This window comes from Primulina huaijiensis, chromosome 4 (assembly GCF_012295235.1).
Source record: "Primulina huaijiensis isolate GDHJ02 chromosome 4, ASM1229523v2, whole genome shotgun sequence".
NCBI classification, from domain to species: domain Eukaryota; kingdom Viridiplantae; phylum Streptophyta; class Magnoliopsida; order Lamiales; family Gesneriaceae; genus Primulina; species Primulina huaijiensis.
The window spans coordinates 2,318,553-2,337,005 of NC_133309.1; the positions used below are offsets into that span (position 1 = coordinate 2,318,553).

Genomic DNA, 18,453 nt, shown 5'->3' on the forward strand with positions numbered 1-18,453 from the left:
AATCTGCTATTTTTTTTTACAATTCTAATCATTTTCTCGACCTGGTGCAGACGTGTGTAGTGTCACATTAACATTCTCAATGAAAATAAACTAAAATTGTCAAAAAAATATATATACATAACTAAGACTGAAATTTCATAATATGGAGGTCTGAAATCGCCCAAAAAAACATGTGGAACCAAAAATATAATGTTTCCTGTTTTATTTTATTACAGGTTTGTAATAATTAAATTGCCCTGTTTTATATCCAATGTATCTGAACTATCGAAATAGAATATATATATATATATATAGGATTTAATTTCAAACTAAACAATCCATACAATTTCACATAATATCGAACTAATTGAATCAATTATATGCAAGATATTAGAAGCATTGCAAAAATCAAATATAATTGAATTATATTTGATTGTTGTAACGGTGTGAAACCATGACAAAATGAATTAAGCCTATCATTTACATTATAATTGTTATTTAAGTTGTTGCAATAGTTTGAAGTCTCACGTCTAACGCAGGTGTTCCTCACTAGTATACTTAAAAAAGTTATAGAATATCACAAAAATTTTTGTGAGACGGTCTCACGAGTCAATTTGGTGAGACGACTCACCTATTTGAGTCACATATGAAAAATATTACTTTTTATGCCAAAAATGTTACTTATTTTTGTAAATATAGATATGGTTGATTCGTCTCAAAAATAAAGATTTACGACGTCGTCTAACAAAAGACCTATTTATATTAATAGAATATTACATCATTTAGAATAAAAACCAAATAATTTTATTTTAAGCTTAAGCCCGGCCCGGTAGGTTTATCTTTGGGTCCAATAACACAATCTGTTTAAGTGAACCTGGTAATTTTACACCAAAATTCTCCTGCATTGCGATGCATTTCAGTTGCGGGGCAAAGATTTGAGCATCGATTATGAAATGTTTATCACAAATTTATGGTAAGCATTTGATGATTTTAGGGGTTTTGTAATTTTTCCTGATTCCATCGTTGTTTGGTGGTGGGCTTGATCCACGGAGTGGGATTAAATCGACTGGAAAACTCGAGCAGGTGCGGTTCATTTTTACTGTTTTTTTGAAGATTTGAGTGAAGTTTTAACTGGATTTTCGAGCTGCGGCTTGTGGGAAAACCATTTTAGACTATTTTTTTTACATTAAACTGATGATTGGTCAAAAAACAGATTATTTGTGTGCTAGTAAATAGTCGATTTAGGGAGGAGTGCTGGTTCATTATGGATTTGTGGCAAGTTATGGAAAAACCATCTAACTATATTCATAATAACTTTTCTTGATTTAATAATAAAGAAAATAAAATGTATGGGATTCTTTAAGTAATCGCATATGAATCATATGGTTATAATATATTTTTTATTTGGTGTCTGGAAAAACCAGATTGTATGATCTTGCATCAATAATGATAATTTAATTTGAGAATGATTCAAGCGTTTTGCTACATTAACTGAAACAAGAATCAGGAATAGATACATGACGAAAACATAGGAAGAAAATTATGGCATTCTGAAACAAACATTTGAATTAGTAGAGATAAAGTTATGAAATGCACTGGGTTCAGCTCTCGATCTTATTCATTCCCGCATAACTTGGCTTGTTGATCTAGTGATGTCAAGAATACTCAAGTATGTGTGCTTCTCTATCTCTTCCAAATGTTCCAAAAAGCAAGACTCTTGCATCTGGAGTTCTTTGATGACTTCCTTAAACACCTCATTCCTTCCTTTTCGAACACTTATTTCAGCCAGCATCTTCATATGTTCCATTTCGTAATCACATGTCATCGCGAGCTGACGTAGTGTGTCAAAATCATTGATCAATGCATACACCCCTTTTGAAGCAACATCTAGTTGTGCGTGTAGCCTTTCAAGCTGAGTTTTGTTCAATCTCCTTTTCATTTTCTTTATAATTAATACGCATAGGAAGCAAGCAATTATTGCCATCGAGCCTGTCATGCTGTGCGTTGCGAGCGCTATCAAAGCAATGGCAATTGCACCACATCCCACCACTTTAAATGTTGCCTTAACTAGTTTGATGCACCGAGTTTGCTTATTTCTCCTCTTGGTCTTGTTGCATTGTGATCGTAATTCTTGATACAAAAGTTTGTGACAACTGTTTAGCTCATGGAATTCCTCAGGCTTCACCATTGAGAAGGGGTTCATTTGCGAAGCAAATGAAGTAAGAAATTCGTGTACCTTGAAGTATTCATTGTCAGTCCAACTTGAACCATTTGGTACAACTCTGATTTGCTTCAGCGTGCTTTTTATTTCATGATAATTAATGCGAACCTGGTGGATATTTTTTAGGAGAAATTCACAGAATTTGCATGATTTTAGGCTAATCTCAAAGTAATCGGAGAAACTATGGGGATTCATGCTCTCTTGTATGGAGGTTGGGATTTTGTGGCAGGGTTCGAGAAAATAGTCGGAGAGTTTAACATGGCGTACAAGAGAAGGAGACAGGTTTGTGGATAAAAATTGTTGTTCCTCAAGAACGGGTTTTATTTCCAGTTGGCATTGAATGTTGTCGCGTGTTTGTCCACCAGACTTTGTCCTGAAAGCTTCTTTATATTCTTCATTCACGCTTGGTTTGCTCACTAAGTTTTTGACATCTTGTTTCCTACTCCTTCCTGAGATCAATTAATGAAACGTCACAAATTAGTATCAAATAAAACTATTACTCGTTCAAACAAGGAATATGCTTAAATCTTGTCAAATGACTTTATGATGAACACAAGCCGAAATCTATTTAAAATTATATCTACGGTAGATTCTTGATTTTTCAGTGAGAGAACTAAAGTTATCGGGATCATGGATCGAGATTATAATCTAAAAGAAAATTTGTTGAACTGTGGTGGATCGATATGGAAGAAAGATGAGGAAAATTGACAAAAGGGATTAATTGAGTAAAGAATGCACCTTCCTTCTGAAATGGAAATTTGAACTTGGAGAATGATAATTTTCCTATCAAAAACATATTGAACATTACAAGTGAATGAAAAGATATCTAATCACCCAAGAACACCCCTATATATAACATCTGATATATGACGCGTGAATTCAAGCTGGAAAAGTTACATTAGTAGACGCAAGTAAGAAAGTAGTTGGAAGCATTTATTAGCACCATCGTGGTTCGCTTTGCATTGATTTATAGCTTTACTTGGAAGTTAAATTTTATACGTGTAATTATGCAGACCACAATTGTTGCATGGAATGGTGGTAATAATGGAGAAGATAAGTTTTTTAGCCAAAATAAAGGAGCTTTTACTAAATTCTATCATCATGTTTTATCTATTTCTACAATGTTTCTTGGAGTCTACGTTTGTTTATCTAGATTTTATTTCTTTTGCCGTGTGTTATATCATGTTTGAAATATTGATTTTAATGCACCGTTTAGATGGTTATGTTTCTTGTAACCCTTACTAATTAAAAAAGTGTGAGTTTTTAATGGTTTGCGCTGTTGTTGTTTGCCTGTATACAACCTATGGTGAGAAAAAAGTCGTATAAAATTTGATGTGAAGAGCAGATGGAAATTATGCCATTTCTAGAACAAAAAACTGAAAATGTGGTGAAGTTCTAAATCTTTAGCTTATATATTAACTAGAACAAGAAAGAAAGCATTACAACAAGAGTTTTTGTTATATTTCCTTTTGATTTTTCTAATCGTAAAGTTTCTAGTTGTTTTTATTTGTGTGCAACTAATTTTTGGCATAAAAGAAACGGTTCACGAGAAAGAAGATTTAAAATCGATATATTTCAGGTTCTGTTAAAAATTGATGATTAATCACAAGCTTCTGAATACGTATATGTATTTTTGTGTGTGCGTGGATGAACCCTAATATTTTATTATTAAGAAATTTGGTAACTTGAGAGGGTTTATGAAAGTAAAGTTACGGGAGGTTATGAAAAGTGAGTAAAAATAGTGGAGGTTATGGAAAAGTGCTAGTGAAGTTATGGGAGGTTAAAGTTTGAAAATATAGCATTAAGAATACTAGTGCACCGACGCACGCGTTACGTGCTTGTATAATATTTTTTATAATTCATTTGGTTTATATTTAAATGAGGATCAAAATATAATTATAAAAAATAGTGAGGGACTACATTGTAATTTTGATATATAAATTAAAAAATAAATAGAAAAATAAAAAAATTTAAAAAATGACCTCAGAAAGAATTGAACCTATAACTTAATTTCTAAGAAACAATTACTCTATCCGCTGAACTACATATAACTTACATTAAAGTTTTAACATTTTATTAATATATATAATTCATGGTTCTAAAATTCGCTAGGCGCTAGTCGGGCGCCATACCAGCGCCTAGGCCGCCTAGGCGGAGACTAGGCGCCGCTAATCGGATTCTACGGTGTCAACATAATAAATCACATACTAGAACTTCAACACAATAACATCAAATTTAAAATGCGTTCAAAATATTCCCTATATAATCTATTGTGTCATCTCAATAAAATAAGAAAGATTTCAGATTTCTTCCAAGGAGATTGAGATAAAAATAAAACCAGAGGAAGTTGCTTAATAAAATGGTACCAGAATCAGTGATGAAAATTCTTCAAATTTGTTTCATGTACTTGAGGTAGCAAAGGCAGATATATCAAGAAATGCAAGAACCTGAAACAAAAAAGTGGTAGAAGAAAGACATCGCTGCTGCTCCACAAGATGGGAGATGTAAATATTTCCCATAAGGCTTCTCGATTTCTTTGGTGATGCGTAAAATTTAGGACAACTTCTTTTCAACTTTTAATTTTTTAATTGGGCATTAAAATATTAAAACTCCAAACAATTTTTTTCGAAACAAATAAGGCCTATTTAAGGGTGTCCAGGCCCGCCCAGGAGCGCCCAGGCCCGCCTAGACGCGTCCAAGAGCGCCCAAGCGCCTAGGCTAACCGCCTAGCACCTTATCGGTGCGGTAGGTCACCGCCTAGGCGCATTTTAGAACACTGATATAATTATTAAAACAGACAATGACACCAAAGTTAATTACTCTAAGTGTCTCAAGCTTAATATAATAGTATAGATAACCTTTTAATTTTCTCTTTTTTATTTCGAGGGTTGATTTTAAATGTTCACTTAAAACATAGCAAATGTATTTATTCTAATGTCTTCTTTTTTTATTTTATTCTAGTGTCCCTTGGCACGTTATGTATGCTTGTGTATTAAAAATTTGTGATATTAAATTATGTGTATAAAATCTAGAGATTTTATTGAAATTAAAAACTTTAGAAATTATTTTTTATAAGATTTTTTGAAAATCAGCTAGAATAATTATTTAAATATGATAATTTTGTCATTTTAAAATTCTTAAATTCATGGTTAGGAGTACCATCATTTTGAGAGGGGGGTATTTTTGTGATTTTAAAAATCATGTGATGACTCCAAAGTAGTTAGTTAAGCTCTTTATGCTTTATAGTAGTGTGTCTATATATGTGTGTGTGCGCGCGCGCGTACATATGTTTGTATGGATATAGTTTGTCGTAATTTATAACTGAGGCAATGAAATATATTCAAATAAAATTTGTATAATGTATTAGAAATTATTTAATCATGCATACTAGACACTTGCCAATGTTCCATAAATACATCCCTTACTCTTGTTCCTGCCTCTTTGTCAAGCATTGTGGGATCCAGATATTCTTTTATCTGGCCTGGTCTTTGGAGATTGAGATTCAAATCAAAAGGTGCTCGACTGTGAGAAATGGTTGAAGTGGAATGATCTCTGTGATCATGTTGTGGTATGGTCATTACGTGGCTGTGGAATAGCTGAAAATTAAAAATGTAGACGTGTATGTTCCTAAAGCTGGCATGTATGGAGTTTGGTTGTGTGGACTTGGTAGCATAGGAACGTAGCACTATGTATTATGGTCCAAACGTTCAGTTTTAGGAAGTGCAGCTGTTAACAAACCTGCCACATCTTTTCTAGATGATAGAGAAGTCATGTGACATGATGTTTCTGTGCCTCCAACCAAAGCATTGTCGTCCCCTTGCACTTAGCCTCCGATGAGGCACTGAACCATGCGCTATGTCAGCATCTCTATTCTGCTCTCATGCTCTTGAGACCATAAACAAACTATATATACATTGAATTAAAAGCTTGCGATCAATCATCAACCTTTAATAGAATTTGGCATTTGTTATTCATGTCTTGTCCAACATTTATTTTTATCCGGAAACTGAATGTGTATAAACCAAAGAAATGGCCCTTTTTTCTTAGAAACTCAAAGATTTGTCACAAATAGCCTCTCCTCTTGTTTTATTGTATCACCCACAATAGTATGAAAACGCAAAGGACAAAATGATCTGTCTGGGTTCAAGAACCTTCATGTATGCGAACAGCATTTAGTTTCTCGATTCTGGCATTTGCGAGTCTTCGGATCTTATTATTATACTATCTGTTATTGTAAGTTTGCTTGATTAAATTTCTTTCATATTACTGAAACATCTTGATGTAGTCTTAGTAAACATTAAATTCCAGACCTTGGATCGACATTGATACTTAATCTGAATTGACAGTATCACATGGTATATCATAAAAATACAATTGTGTTGATTGTCTTACGCAGAATGCTCAACGTTGTGAATCCAAATACTGCATGTTGTAAAATGCCCAGTCGTGTTACTTTTTCCTCAGGGACAATGAAATTTAACATCAAACTGGAAGCATGCCTTGGGATCAACCTTAGTTTGTAACATTGTTTTGTGTTGTATTGTGATTTTGAAGCACTATGGTGTAGAATGTTCATACTTTTCTGAACTGTTGTGTGTATATAATTGGTGACATTTGAAGGTTTGAATGCAGAGTATACAGCAAATGCATACTAGAATTCGATAGGGTGTCAAAATAAATTGAAACAGGACTGAAGCAATCCACGCCTCTAGCTCTATAAATTCGGTGGAGAAATCATCTGAAGACGGGCGGAAGAAATGACGGGATGAAGTAATGAAATGGAACAAGAAGATGGACTTGGATTGTTCAATTGACTCAGACTATGTTAGATGCTATGCCAATCTATGGAAATTTCAGGTCAAGATTTAGAAGAAATAGAGGATTTGATCACTTTTCTGGGACTAGTAGTCGATCATTGGACAATCAGTTGGACTTTATTGGGAAAATCGAAAGAAACTCAAAAGAGCACTGCATAATTACTAAAAGTCGAGCCAAATAGCAAGGTAGAGTGATTTTAAAACTTTATTTTTTAATTATCTGTTGTAATTTTCTTTGGATTTGGAATGTCTGTGTTGTCCTATGTTATGTTGGCTAAGTTTATTTGCAATAAACTTGTGGTATCAGGCTTTGGCAGTGAATTGATGTCGAGACCGAAAACGACTAAGTTTCACAAGTCAATGAATCTAAACAAAAGGGTTCTTTGTTTTGGCCCTAAACAATAAGGATCGATTGTAATTACCCAAAAAAAATATTTGATATAGAAAGTATGGAATTGCAATTGTCTTGCACAAACCTTCATGTTGACTTAATGCAGATGCTTCTTGGATTGAATCAAAGCCACTATCGGACCGCGTAGATCTGTACTTGTGTTCAATGAGGCTTGAGTTCAATGAGGCTTGAGGCGAAAAATGAAGAATGAGTCCATCTAAAATTCAATTCGTAAATGAAAAATACACTAAACGACGCATAAATATGCCAAAACAATATATTACAGCAATTATAAGTCAAAAAATATTTGAAATAATTGTATAAATACTATTCGTTTAGTTGTTTTAGAAATAAAAATATGTATTGAACCAATCCAATTGTAGGATCATTTATTTCTCAGTCGACAACATAGTTAGTTCATTTAGTCTATTAACGATAATATTAATTGAAGATAATTCTTGATTAATTTCAATTTCGATAAATTTAATTCTACTTATGAAAATGTTATTGATATATATATTTTTTTAAAAAAATTTATTGGGCCCTTTACTACACCGGACTCGCGAGGGCCTCTTTGGCCTCATAGGAAGTCGGGTTCCGACTACGCTTATGGGAAATAATGCATGCAGGAGGTTCAATATCCAAACCACCGATGTTGGACAACACAAACAGTGCTTATTCGAAAGCATGCATGTTGGCATTTATCAAAACCATTGATGAAAAATCTTGGCGTTCGATTTTGAGTGGTTAGACACCTCCTGGCTCCTACACAGACGAGTGATGAATGTTTCAATATTCCCAAGGTCGAAGAAAATTGGACCATTGATGAAGGTCGTTCGCAAACAATTTGAAGGTCTTGTTTTGGAACCAAAACAAGAAACATCACAAAAACACCTTAGGCATAGGTCTTAAAAAAGTTAAATTGTTTAGTAATATATGGTTTCATAAATGAGAATGAAATAATTTTGTTTAACATAATAGTAAGAATCGTGCGTATCAGATATAAGTGTTGTCTCGAATGTTGTAAAACATTGTGACAACATGCAGCAGAATAATATAACACTCAAATAATTAACTTAATTAAAAATAACACAAAGATAATTATGCACATGTGTCTTGTGAACACACTTGTACGATGTCTCGGGGAAAAATAATCACTAGAAAAAAAAAACGAGTTTACAAAACCAATACTAATGAAGAAAAGAAAAACTAACTTCCTTAACAAGTCAATGACTTAAATTGTATCCTAAAATATTGATAAATAAATAACCAAAACTCAAGAATGAAATTCTGTGTGGTCGAAATTTTGAGCAACAAAACAATTTTTCAATCAACACTTTGTACGGTGTTGTCTTTGACTGTCTCCTACACGTCACGACAACACAGTGAAACAACAATGCTTTGTCTTTGCGAGTTCTTCAGAAAATTCTCCCAAGATTTATCTATGTTCTCTCGTATCTCGCTCGCCTGTTGTGCAGCAATTATTCTTCAATATATATAGACTTCTTTTGATGTTAGAGTTCCTTGAATATATTCTTACAAGATAAGGAAAGTAGTCTTTCATTGGAAAACAAACTTTTAAAAATATTAAATATCAAATCTAGAGTATAAGAAACTCGATATTCTAGAAAGACAATTTTTATGCAAGATCTTATAAAAAAAAAAAACAAATGAGAGATAAATTGGAACATTTTCTTTCAATCTCCACCATGTTGCCTTCTTGGATAAAATAAGCACCAACAAGTCCACGCATGTTGATTCAATTCCAAGTAACTCCATTTAACTCCCCTTAAATTTGAAAACATATCTCCCTCTAAATTTGATCATATTAGTTTGAGTGTTGTTAGCAGTGTTGACAACATGAGGGCAAACAAATTCATCAATTAGTACTAAATCAGATCATAGGATTAAAAATACCTTAACACCTAATGAATTAACAAGAACTTAAAAAACATGAAAAGAGCTTAAAACTAAACAAACTCGTAGTAGATAAAATAAAATCATTGATTGCTACCAGTGTTAGCAGCTTCGTCTTCAGTGTTATCACTTTCTTTTGTTCATGATGATCCTACTTCTGAAGTTTGTTCACTACTCCTATCTCCTTTTTTTTTTGTCCAAAATGGACAATCATATCCAAAAAGATGTGATTTTTCGCCTCTTGGGCTTCATAATGAGCAATTAACTCTTTGGTCTGGACAATTTTTTTGAGACAAAAATCAATATGGGCCTGGAGATGTGCAGGAGTGATCAGTATGTAGTTAGATGATGAGTCATGGTGCCAACATCTGGGCCAACGCGTGACTCAGACCAGGGAAGATTTATCTTCCGATTACCTTTGAACAGGACAGGAACAATTTTCAGCAGATCACTTATATCGGATGGCTTCTCATCAATGTCTCGTATGAATCATTGAGATTCAAATATCTCATAAATCAGTTAGGAAAAACGAAGTTTGGATGTCTTGCAACATCCCTCTGCAAATTGGAACCTGTGTAATATAAATTGTATTCTTGTTGCATGAGTCATGTAGAAGATTATCGGTATCAAATAAACATTATTTAATAGAATTAGTTGTTTTAGAAAAAAAATTGACCAAAACCATAAAAAATTCAAGTTACTGTATGAAAACCAAATTTTAACAAGTTAGAACACTAAAACTTAAAACAGACCAATTTACCAGACTAAAATTACAATTTTCCCATTATAAAACCTGGCCATTCAATTTCAAACACTACAGTACTTAACAAGTCTTTGTTTTCTTTAATCGATGCTCGTGCATAATATGGTTATGATCTATGCAAAAATTTTGTTTTCCTTTTGCTATAAAAACACCCAAAAAATTGATTAATAATAAAATAGTATTATAATAATAATAATAATAATAATAATAATAAATCATAAAATATACAAGATTAATTACATATACCTCTCTTGAGATTTATCATAATTAAAAAAAAAAAACCAATTACTTTGAAAATTGTAATATATATATCCCCTCATGTTTGTATCATGAGGGGATATATATTTACAAAAAAAAAAAAAAATTAACTTTAAAATTTAAAATTTTAGTTTAATTTTTAATATGTTTATTAAGTGAAAAGTTAAATAAAAATGAAGATAAAATCAAACAACAAATTCAAAAATTGAATTATAAATATATTTTGGTTTGGTACTATCGATTTATTTTTAAAATACACTGAAATAAACTTTAATAATTTGAGTACATTCAAGATCAAAATAAAATTTTTGTTTTGGTTTAATTTTTTATATTCTTTTTCATTAAATTAATTTTTAAAGAGATAGTGCATCACACATTGCTGTCCAATATTGGTAGTGTAGTGGACATAGGAGGTTACTTTACTATTTAAAAACATTAGAGCTTCCAAAGTACTAAATAATAATGTGGTCCTAATGCTACCTTAAACCATAAAAATAAGCCTAGTTTTGGTTCTATGCTACTTGTTCTCTATGTCTTAGTTGGTTGATTCATCTTACTTTGGAATATAGATAAATAAAATAATTTTTTTGTCCAATAAAATATTTAATTTTGTTTTAATCGATAAAATTGTCAAATTTTGGTCTTGTTGCACTAATTTTTGATTTTCAGATATTTTGGCGCAACTGCTGACGTGGTGCCGGACATGTTCGCATTTTCCAGCCACATATTAGCAATTTTCATGTGAGCATTTCGGCAAGATATGACCCCAAAAACTAGAAGAAAAAAAATCAAAATTACTGTACCAAAATCAAATTTTGAATACTTAGTGAGCCAAAACCCGAAATAGAGCAAGTTGGTGAGCCGAAAAAATTATTTTCTCACGTCGATAACTTTTGGGTTTAGAAACTCAAAATATCTAGATTTTGATGATAACAAAACTTGTTTATTATTTTTCTATTTACTCAAGTGTGAAGTTGCTAACTCAATATGGAAGCCGAAACTCGAATTTAGTCAAATTGAAAATCTTGTCAGCTATAGTGTTTTGATGATATCTCACAGCTCAATGATGAAAATGACCAGCAGCTAAAACAAATAGACATAAAACTCAATTTGGGACAAGTCGTATCTCACATCAGTTTGGCTAAATTGGATTTTTATCTAGGCAAAAGGATGGTTGCAAAACCAAACCGATTGCAACGAAAACAGCAATAAGTTGGGTATGAACAATTGTGGTATTTTAGTCATTCTGATCCGCTCAGTTTTCCAAATGTAACGATTTAATTTGAGTTACGAAGTTAATACGTTGCTCTACAAATCATATTCACAAGTTAAAGTCTGAATCAGAGTTTGAGATACTGATAAATGACGATGAAACTACCAGTCCTGCTGGCTGATTTCAGCAGACCTCATCAGTTGGGTTCGTTTGGTTCAGTCTAGCTGACGAACCCAACTGAATGATCAGTCAAACTGACAACAGACCAGACCTCAAAATCATTCAAGCTCTGGAAAAGCATCCAACAAAGCGGAAATGACCGTTTTAATGTCAGAAACTGTTCAGAATCTTCCCAAACGATCATATTCTTATGTTTAACATATACATCATTCTTGGAACCTATAAATATAGTATCTTGAAGATCAAATACAAACTTTGGAAAATGATTCAAAGCATAGGCAGTCTATATATAAATAAATTAGTTAGAATGAGAGCAAGCTCAAGTGTGATGATACATTTGATATGTATATACACTATAAAAATCGTCACACGCAATCAATTACATGTATACATGAGAGTTGGCCATGGGCTTGAAAATTTAGTTGAGTGAGTCTTCACACAAAGACGTTAAATACTGTATTTGTAGTCTTGACATAAGAGATATTAAACATTATGCAGATTGTGAAGTTGTGGCCTACAATCGAGAGTTTGCTAGGAGTTTCAATTAAACAAGAGACAAGTCATAAGTTGAAATAAGTTTGTACAAAGAATTGTTTAAATCAAAATCTTCTAATGGATCCTTCCCAAAGGGAAGAAGGGATGACTTATGAGTTGTTAATCTCCAAACATCTATAAACAAATTTGTTTTTATTTGTTTATTACATTTATTTATTTGCTACTGTTTATAAGATGAATTATTGAAGCATTTTATGTGTTTTTCGAATATCAAATTATTACATACCAAGTGTTTGATAAAATGCTTGAATCAAACCATTTTCACATTCAACTTCTATATCTTTTAAATGATTTATCAAAAAGTTTAATTAGTTTCTACGAAGAATTATTTTAACTGTTTTCCTTTTTGTTTGAAAACCAAATTCGATTTAATTTATCAGTGTTCAATATTTCAAGAACCGGGCTTCAATATTTCGAGAACTGGACTATTATAGCTCAACAATTATCTCACAATCGATTCTATGAACAAATTTTTTTTTTTTTTTTGAAGCACTTATTGTTTATGTGGAAGAATATGAAGTGGGGACCGAAAATGAAAACTCAAGGGCTTGTTTACTTTTATTTTTCGTTGTTTTGGTAATTTATTTCGATAAATGTATGTCTGGTATTGTTTGTGGGAGATAAGATCGTCAGTGGTCCAATTGAAGATGTACTTCTCATATTCATAGGTCATATGAATTGAGATTCCACATTAACTTTATGCAGGACACATATTTTAATTGGGTTAGTTACTTTTTTTATGGATGTTATATGTATTGTATGTTTGTACAGTCTATTTTTTTGTTAATATATAGTTTTAATATGTTGTCTATCCACTGTACCTATATGTGAGATGATACTCATCTATTGGATATACAATTTGGATAAACATCATCAAATCCAATAGATAAATGTTACCTCATAAGTAGGCACAACGGATGGACATCGTATCAAAACCCATTAATGGGATAATGGCTTGTTGTATTGGAAAACAAGGAGCATTTCATTGGCATTTACAGCAAGTTTGGCCATTTACTCTACATTATAAACAAAAACAAACAAGGAGAGAGTAAAGATTCTTGTCTCAAACGTCTTTGTAAAACGCAAATTTAGCTCGTCTATAAATTCAAGTATTGCATCTAGCAGTAACAAATCTACATGGTCCGTCGAATGACCATCTATCACGACTCCATGCGCAGCGATCTTGGAGGGGTGGTCACGGTCTTTTGTGGACCTGTTGACAGAGGATTGTATCACAATTATTTTCTTTTAAATGAAAGAGCCATTGAAAAACTTGAAGCTATAAACATATAGTCAGGACGCCAATCGCAGTTAAATCAAGTGAGATAATCAGTGAGACGCGCATGATCATGTGGTGATAAGCGTCCTGAAATTTTATCTCATGATTCAATCATGGTAAGGCTTAATGATTTTAATTACCATAAGCTCCACGTATCTCGACTTCCCTCCATTCTTGGACTAGTGCACAGCAACAGCACATAAAATGTGACAGGAAATCATCGAAGAATCCGCCCTGATAAGGGAAAAATTAGTGCAGCTTCAAATGTGTTGTACGAGTTGATGTTCTAAAATCGTCTCGACCCATCAAAATCAGAGTTAGCTTTAGTTAAAGGGTTTGAAATGACCTGTATATTTATGTCACTGTCGATAAATGAGACGTAAGAAAACTTTAGATGAATCGTGTAGTTTGGGTTGAAGCAACACGGACGGATTAAGTGCAGAAGTAAGGCAAATTACTACAATGTACTTGGTGTTTGAGTTGCGTGCAAATTTATGCCTCTTCAATTAAATCATCTTCTCTGGAAAATGGCATTTCCGAGTGCTATTTCAATAGAGAAATTTGAATAAGAAAAGCAATATCAAGATACCTCGATGTTGAGTCTTCGACGAAGCTTTCTTCTGATACAGCAAGTATAGCAACAACAAGCCAGTACTAATGAATGCGCCATTATTTCATTACAAGCCTCTGCTGAAGCTGTGATGACAAGAAGAAAGAAATTATATTAGTTCGTATGTTTTCCCGATCCAATCGAAATACAATTGGCGCGAGAATGCTAGTGGTACTTACACATTTCCTTGCCAGTAGCTACTGATGCAACCTTTGAAAGCGTATCACATGGACAAAGGAACGTCTTTACACCTGCCAATACAATTTTCGAAATGAACAAGTATCCATAATAACTAAACCAGATGCAGGAGAAACGATGAGATTGTGCAATAAAATTTCTGTCCGCGACTCGATAAGGATACTATTTTATGAAAAGAGAACATACACAAGTACGGCTCAGAACAACAGCCAAGTAAATCTGTATGCCATTTCTCTTGCCAATTTTTTTCCCTGGATGACACCACATCATATTCTGGGGAAACTGCTCTTTGACTATGTCCAGAAACCGTGCACACACAAAAATCTAAATTTAGACATTCAGCATATGGATCTTGGTTTGAAACCATCATTCTTTCGTAAACATTTCATAAGAGAAGATGCAAATTAGTAATCTGGAATGTAAGTGAAAAAAACGAAAGAGACCTTGATCCTGTTATCTCGTCAACTTTTCTTGGACTTTCGTGGTAGGGAGAATGCCTAGTGTCCTGCTCCAATTTTTGGGTAGTTTTTTGTGGTATATCTTTTTGCGGGACACGACTTGTGGCATTTTCAGCTACATCAATCAGACGTTCAATTACTTCGCATTGGCCAACATCCATGTTAGCTTGTGATTGTTGAAGCTCAGCCTTAAGCTTTTCGTGTTCTTTTTGCATAGCCTTATCAAAAGGTAAATTTGGGTATGAAAAGGAAATACTTTTCTTCAAAGCTATAGTGTCATTTGCAGAAATTGCGACTTGCACTTTCCTGTCATCTTCATCCAAGGTGTACTCACGATGATCCATCTGAATCTCTTCTAACCTCTCCTGGATATTTACACAAACCGGTGCACGAATTATAACTACATGAAAATGCATCTTTTGTCCCCAAACAATGCTCGCTGATATAAAACGCTGCTCGCCCTTCCAAAGTTACGACAAAACCACCCAAGACATGCAGATAGCTACTTTTGAATTCCGATTTCAAGAACTTCTTACAAACGGATAAGTTATAATGTATGAGAATTCCGATAAATGTATCATATTGCAGAATGAATCTATACACATTTTGTGACACCAAATTTAGTTGTAAACCATTATAACTACCCAAGAAGAATCACAAACTCATACATCAAGAACTCCTCCTAATTGACACAACGGACTAAACAAAATCTGGAAAGTTGCCGGCCACTCAAAATTTCTGTCCGAAAAGAAACCATTTATATTGAAAGAAATTTGAGCAGGAAATGGAAGGCAACAGAGAAATGCCTCTTTCAACATTATGCTGCCTTTCTACTGAAGATCAAGACGATATTTCTCTGTTAAAATACAACACAAAACAATGAAAACGAAACCAAACATTCTACAAAGAACTCACAGTCGACATTCCCACTTCCCATTCAACATTTTATTCACTTCAAAAATCAACACCAACGTCAAGTGGAAACAAAATCCAACAGAAGACAAAACTTTGAAAATACCTTGAACCTAGCATTATCAAGAAGAGCAATCAGAGGAATAATCCTCAAATACCGATCGATTTCTTGCTGGGCCATCCTGAACTGATAAACAATGTTCCACCCCATAGCCATCAAGTACAAATAACTCTTTTCTTGGCAACTATTCACAAGAAGATAAGCCCTCCTCAATGCATCCTCAAGCTGCTCCAATGGCTCCCTCGTTTCCGGGTACTTTTTCAGCTCCGAAATCTTGAGCTGCTCCAGCAGATTCCCTATCAATTTCACGTGCTGCGCGAACTGCCGGCAGTTCTTCTTGTGCATCCGCGCCGTGTTTGCCGCCTTCACGATCAAACCTATCAGCGCCACCGCGTTTAAGCCCGTTAACTGTACCACATTCGCTATCTCCCCGAAATGCTCCCACGTTGCCATCTTTTCCAAAATTTTAAAAAAACTTTGAAGTCTTGAATCTTGATCAGATTATTTGACCAGGAAATGGGTTTCAAGAATGGATGAAATTGGAGGGGAGAATGGAGCAGAATATTGGAAGTGCCGTCGGCAAAAGGGCAGTGCTCTTCATTTTTTCTGCTAATTTCAACTGGAAAATGATTATAGCCCAGTTGGTGAAAGGGAAAGGAGAATTCTATGTTTGATTGAACGGATTTGTTTGTATTGCTTTAGGAGAATTTGCTTTTCGAATTGTGAATAATTTTTGTTCAGGTTTGGTGAATCTTACACAAAAAATACGCACTATATTACCATGATTATGTTTCTTGATTGTGGAGTGGGGAAATGTTCAACAGGACAGCTTGGAGTTCATGTACACTACACAAACGGATGAATTATAAATAATGTAATAATTTTATTAACCCAAAAACTTTTGTCAGACGATCTCACATATTAATTTCGTAGGTCGAATCTTTTATTTCGGTCATCAATAAAAAAGTATTACTTTTTATGCTAAGAGTATTACTTTTTACTGTGAATATCGGTAGGGTTGTCGTCTCACAGATAAAAATTCGTGAGAACGTCTCACAAAAAACTTACTATTTTATTAAAGGTTTTTTTTTTTCATATTCGATTCTCATGAATTATACATAATATAATTATTGAGAGAAGAATGTTTGATATAATAATTATTTATATTATAACTGTGTCGTTTGATGTGTTTCACGGTTCGAAAGACTGAAATTGCATTATTACTACTTATTATAGTTTTAATGATATGGTTAAGATATTTAGAAATCTAAAAAATCAATTAATAAAAAATATAAAAGAAATTTAAATTATTTAAATTAAATTTTTTAAAAAAAGAATTTGTAGATTATTTATTCCAAATGAATTTAAAGATTTTTACTAGTGGATTTTTCTTTAAAATTGAGTTAAATTTATTGAAAATAAAAAACCCCGTTGTGAATCCTATAGAATTTTTCATTTTTAATCCACGTATTATATATATTGTATTGAAAATATTACAAATATCATATTAGTGGATTAATTTATTCAAAATAATTTATCTACTGATAAATATAATGTTTAAAAGAGAATGAGCTTCAAACAAACAAGTTGTGAGTCAAAATTGTATATAATTTTAAAGTTGATGGGAATATCATTGGCATACAGCAATTTGATGTATGCATATTGAGTATTGTCTCTAAGTAGTATCATGTGATTTCAAGAACATCATATTCTTCGGTTTCGAATTTCATCGTCATAAAAAAAAATGATATCCTCATGATGATGTAATGGATTTTTAAATCAATTTTCGTAATTCGATCGTGAAAAATGTGCTTATAAATTTATATTTTCAAAATTAATAAATAAACCAAACAAATAAATCTAAATTATTCAATGGTTGCATAATGTGCAAGAATGGGGCCATCCCTAACCTAACATCTATCTACATGCAAAGCCATTGACAATATTTTAGCCACCTTACTTCCACTTTGTGGAGGTCAATCTTTAGGTGTTGATACATATTTTGGCAATGCATTTTAAGTTATTTAATTTCAATAAAAGGTGGAAGATATGTTTTTGAACTCCGATTTTGATCATCTTTAACTTTTTTTCGTTTTTTTACATGTAGTTTCGAATAAGATACTCGAAATAAAAGTTATACCCAAAAAAAATCATTTGAATTATTCACTTCGTAGTGAAATACTTTCATATTTTTTATTCATATCAAACATTAAATTTGTTATACCATAAACTAAATTTTTTTAAGAAATCACAAATTCCTTTTAAGAATTTTGTAATCAACTCCCACACAAATTCCAATTAGAAATTTACAATTTTGATCATGTGTGTTTGTCTTTTTACGAGTTCAGTCATCGACAGATTTCAACTTTAGTCCTATATCTTCCAAGTTTTGGCATCTTAAGTCTTTTTTCCACAACAGTGCTGAAAATATTATGTTTAACATAACGGTAAGGATGGTATGTATCAAATAAGTGTTATGTCAGATGTTGTAACAATCTATGACATNTATATGCACAAGTGAACACACTATTTCGATGTTTCAAGATGAGTGTGCATCTCCAGTGCGGGAACAATTTCCATGGACGTTGTATGGGTCTCTCATTCCGGTGTTGCCACACTGGGGGCAACAACTTCCTTGTAA

General features: G+C 32.9%; 2 protein-coding genes across 2 annotated transcripts; both read right to left on the bottom strand.

Moving 5' to 3' along the window:
* Positions 1-1,072: 1,072 nt before the first annotated feature.
* Positions 1,073-7,318, bottom strand: LOC140975194 (UPF0496 protein At1g20180-like). Its single transcript, XM_073438769.1, has 2 exons — positions 6,803-7,318; positions 1,073-2,482 (listed from the first exon to the last, which is right to left on the bottom strand). Exons 1-2 carry the CDS (start codon positions 6,812-6,814, stop codon positions 1,598-1,600), a joined length of 897 nt encoding a protein of 298 aa, XP_073294870.1. The 5' UTR covers positions 6,815-7,318; the 3' UTR covers positions 1,073-1,597.
* Positions 7,319-13,225: 5,907 nt separating this feature from the next.
* On the bottom strand, positions 13,226-16,635 carry LOC140975195 (protein MID1-COMPLEMENTING ACTIVITY 1-like). The gene is made up of 7 exons (XM_073438770.1): positions 15,858-16,635; positions 14,825-15,204; positions 14,568-14,674; positions 14,363-14,434; positions 14,163-14,269; positions 13,714-13,807; positions 13,226-13,507 (listed from the first exon to the last, which is right to left on the bottom strand). The coding sequence occupies exons 1-7, from the start codon at positions 16,263-16,265 to the stop codon at positions 13,455-13,457; spliced, it is 1,221 nt and encodes a 406-aa protein (XP_073294871.1). The 5' UTR covers positions 16,266-16,635; the 3' UTR covers positions 13,226-13,454.
* Positions 16,636-18,453: the final 1,818 nt, after the last annotated feature.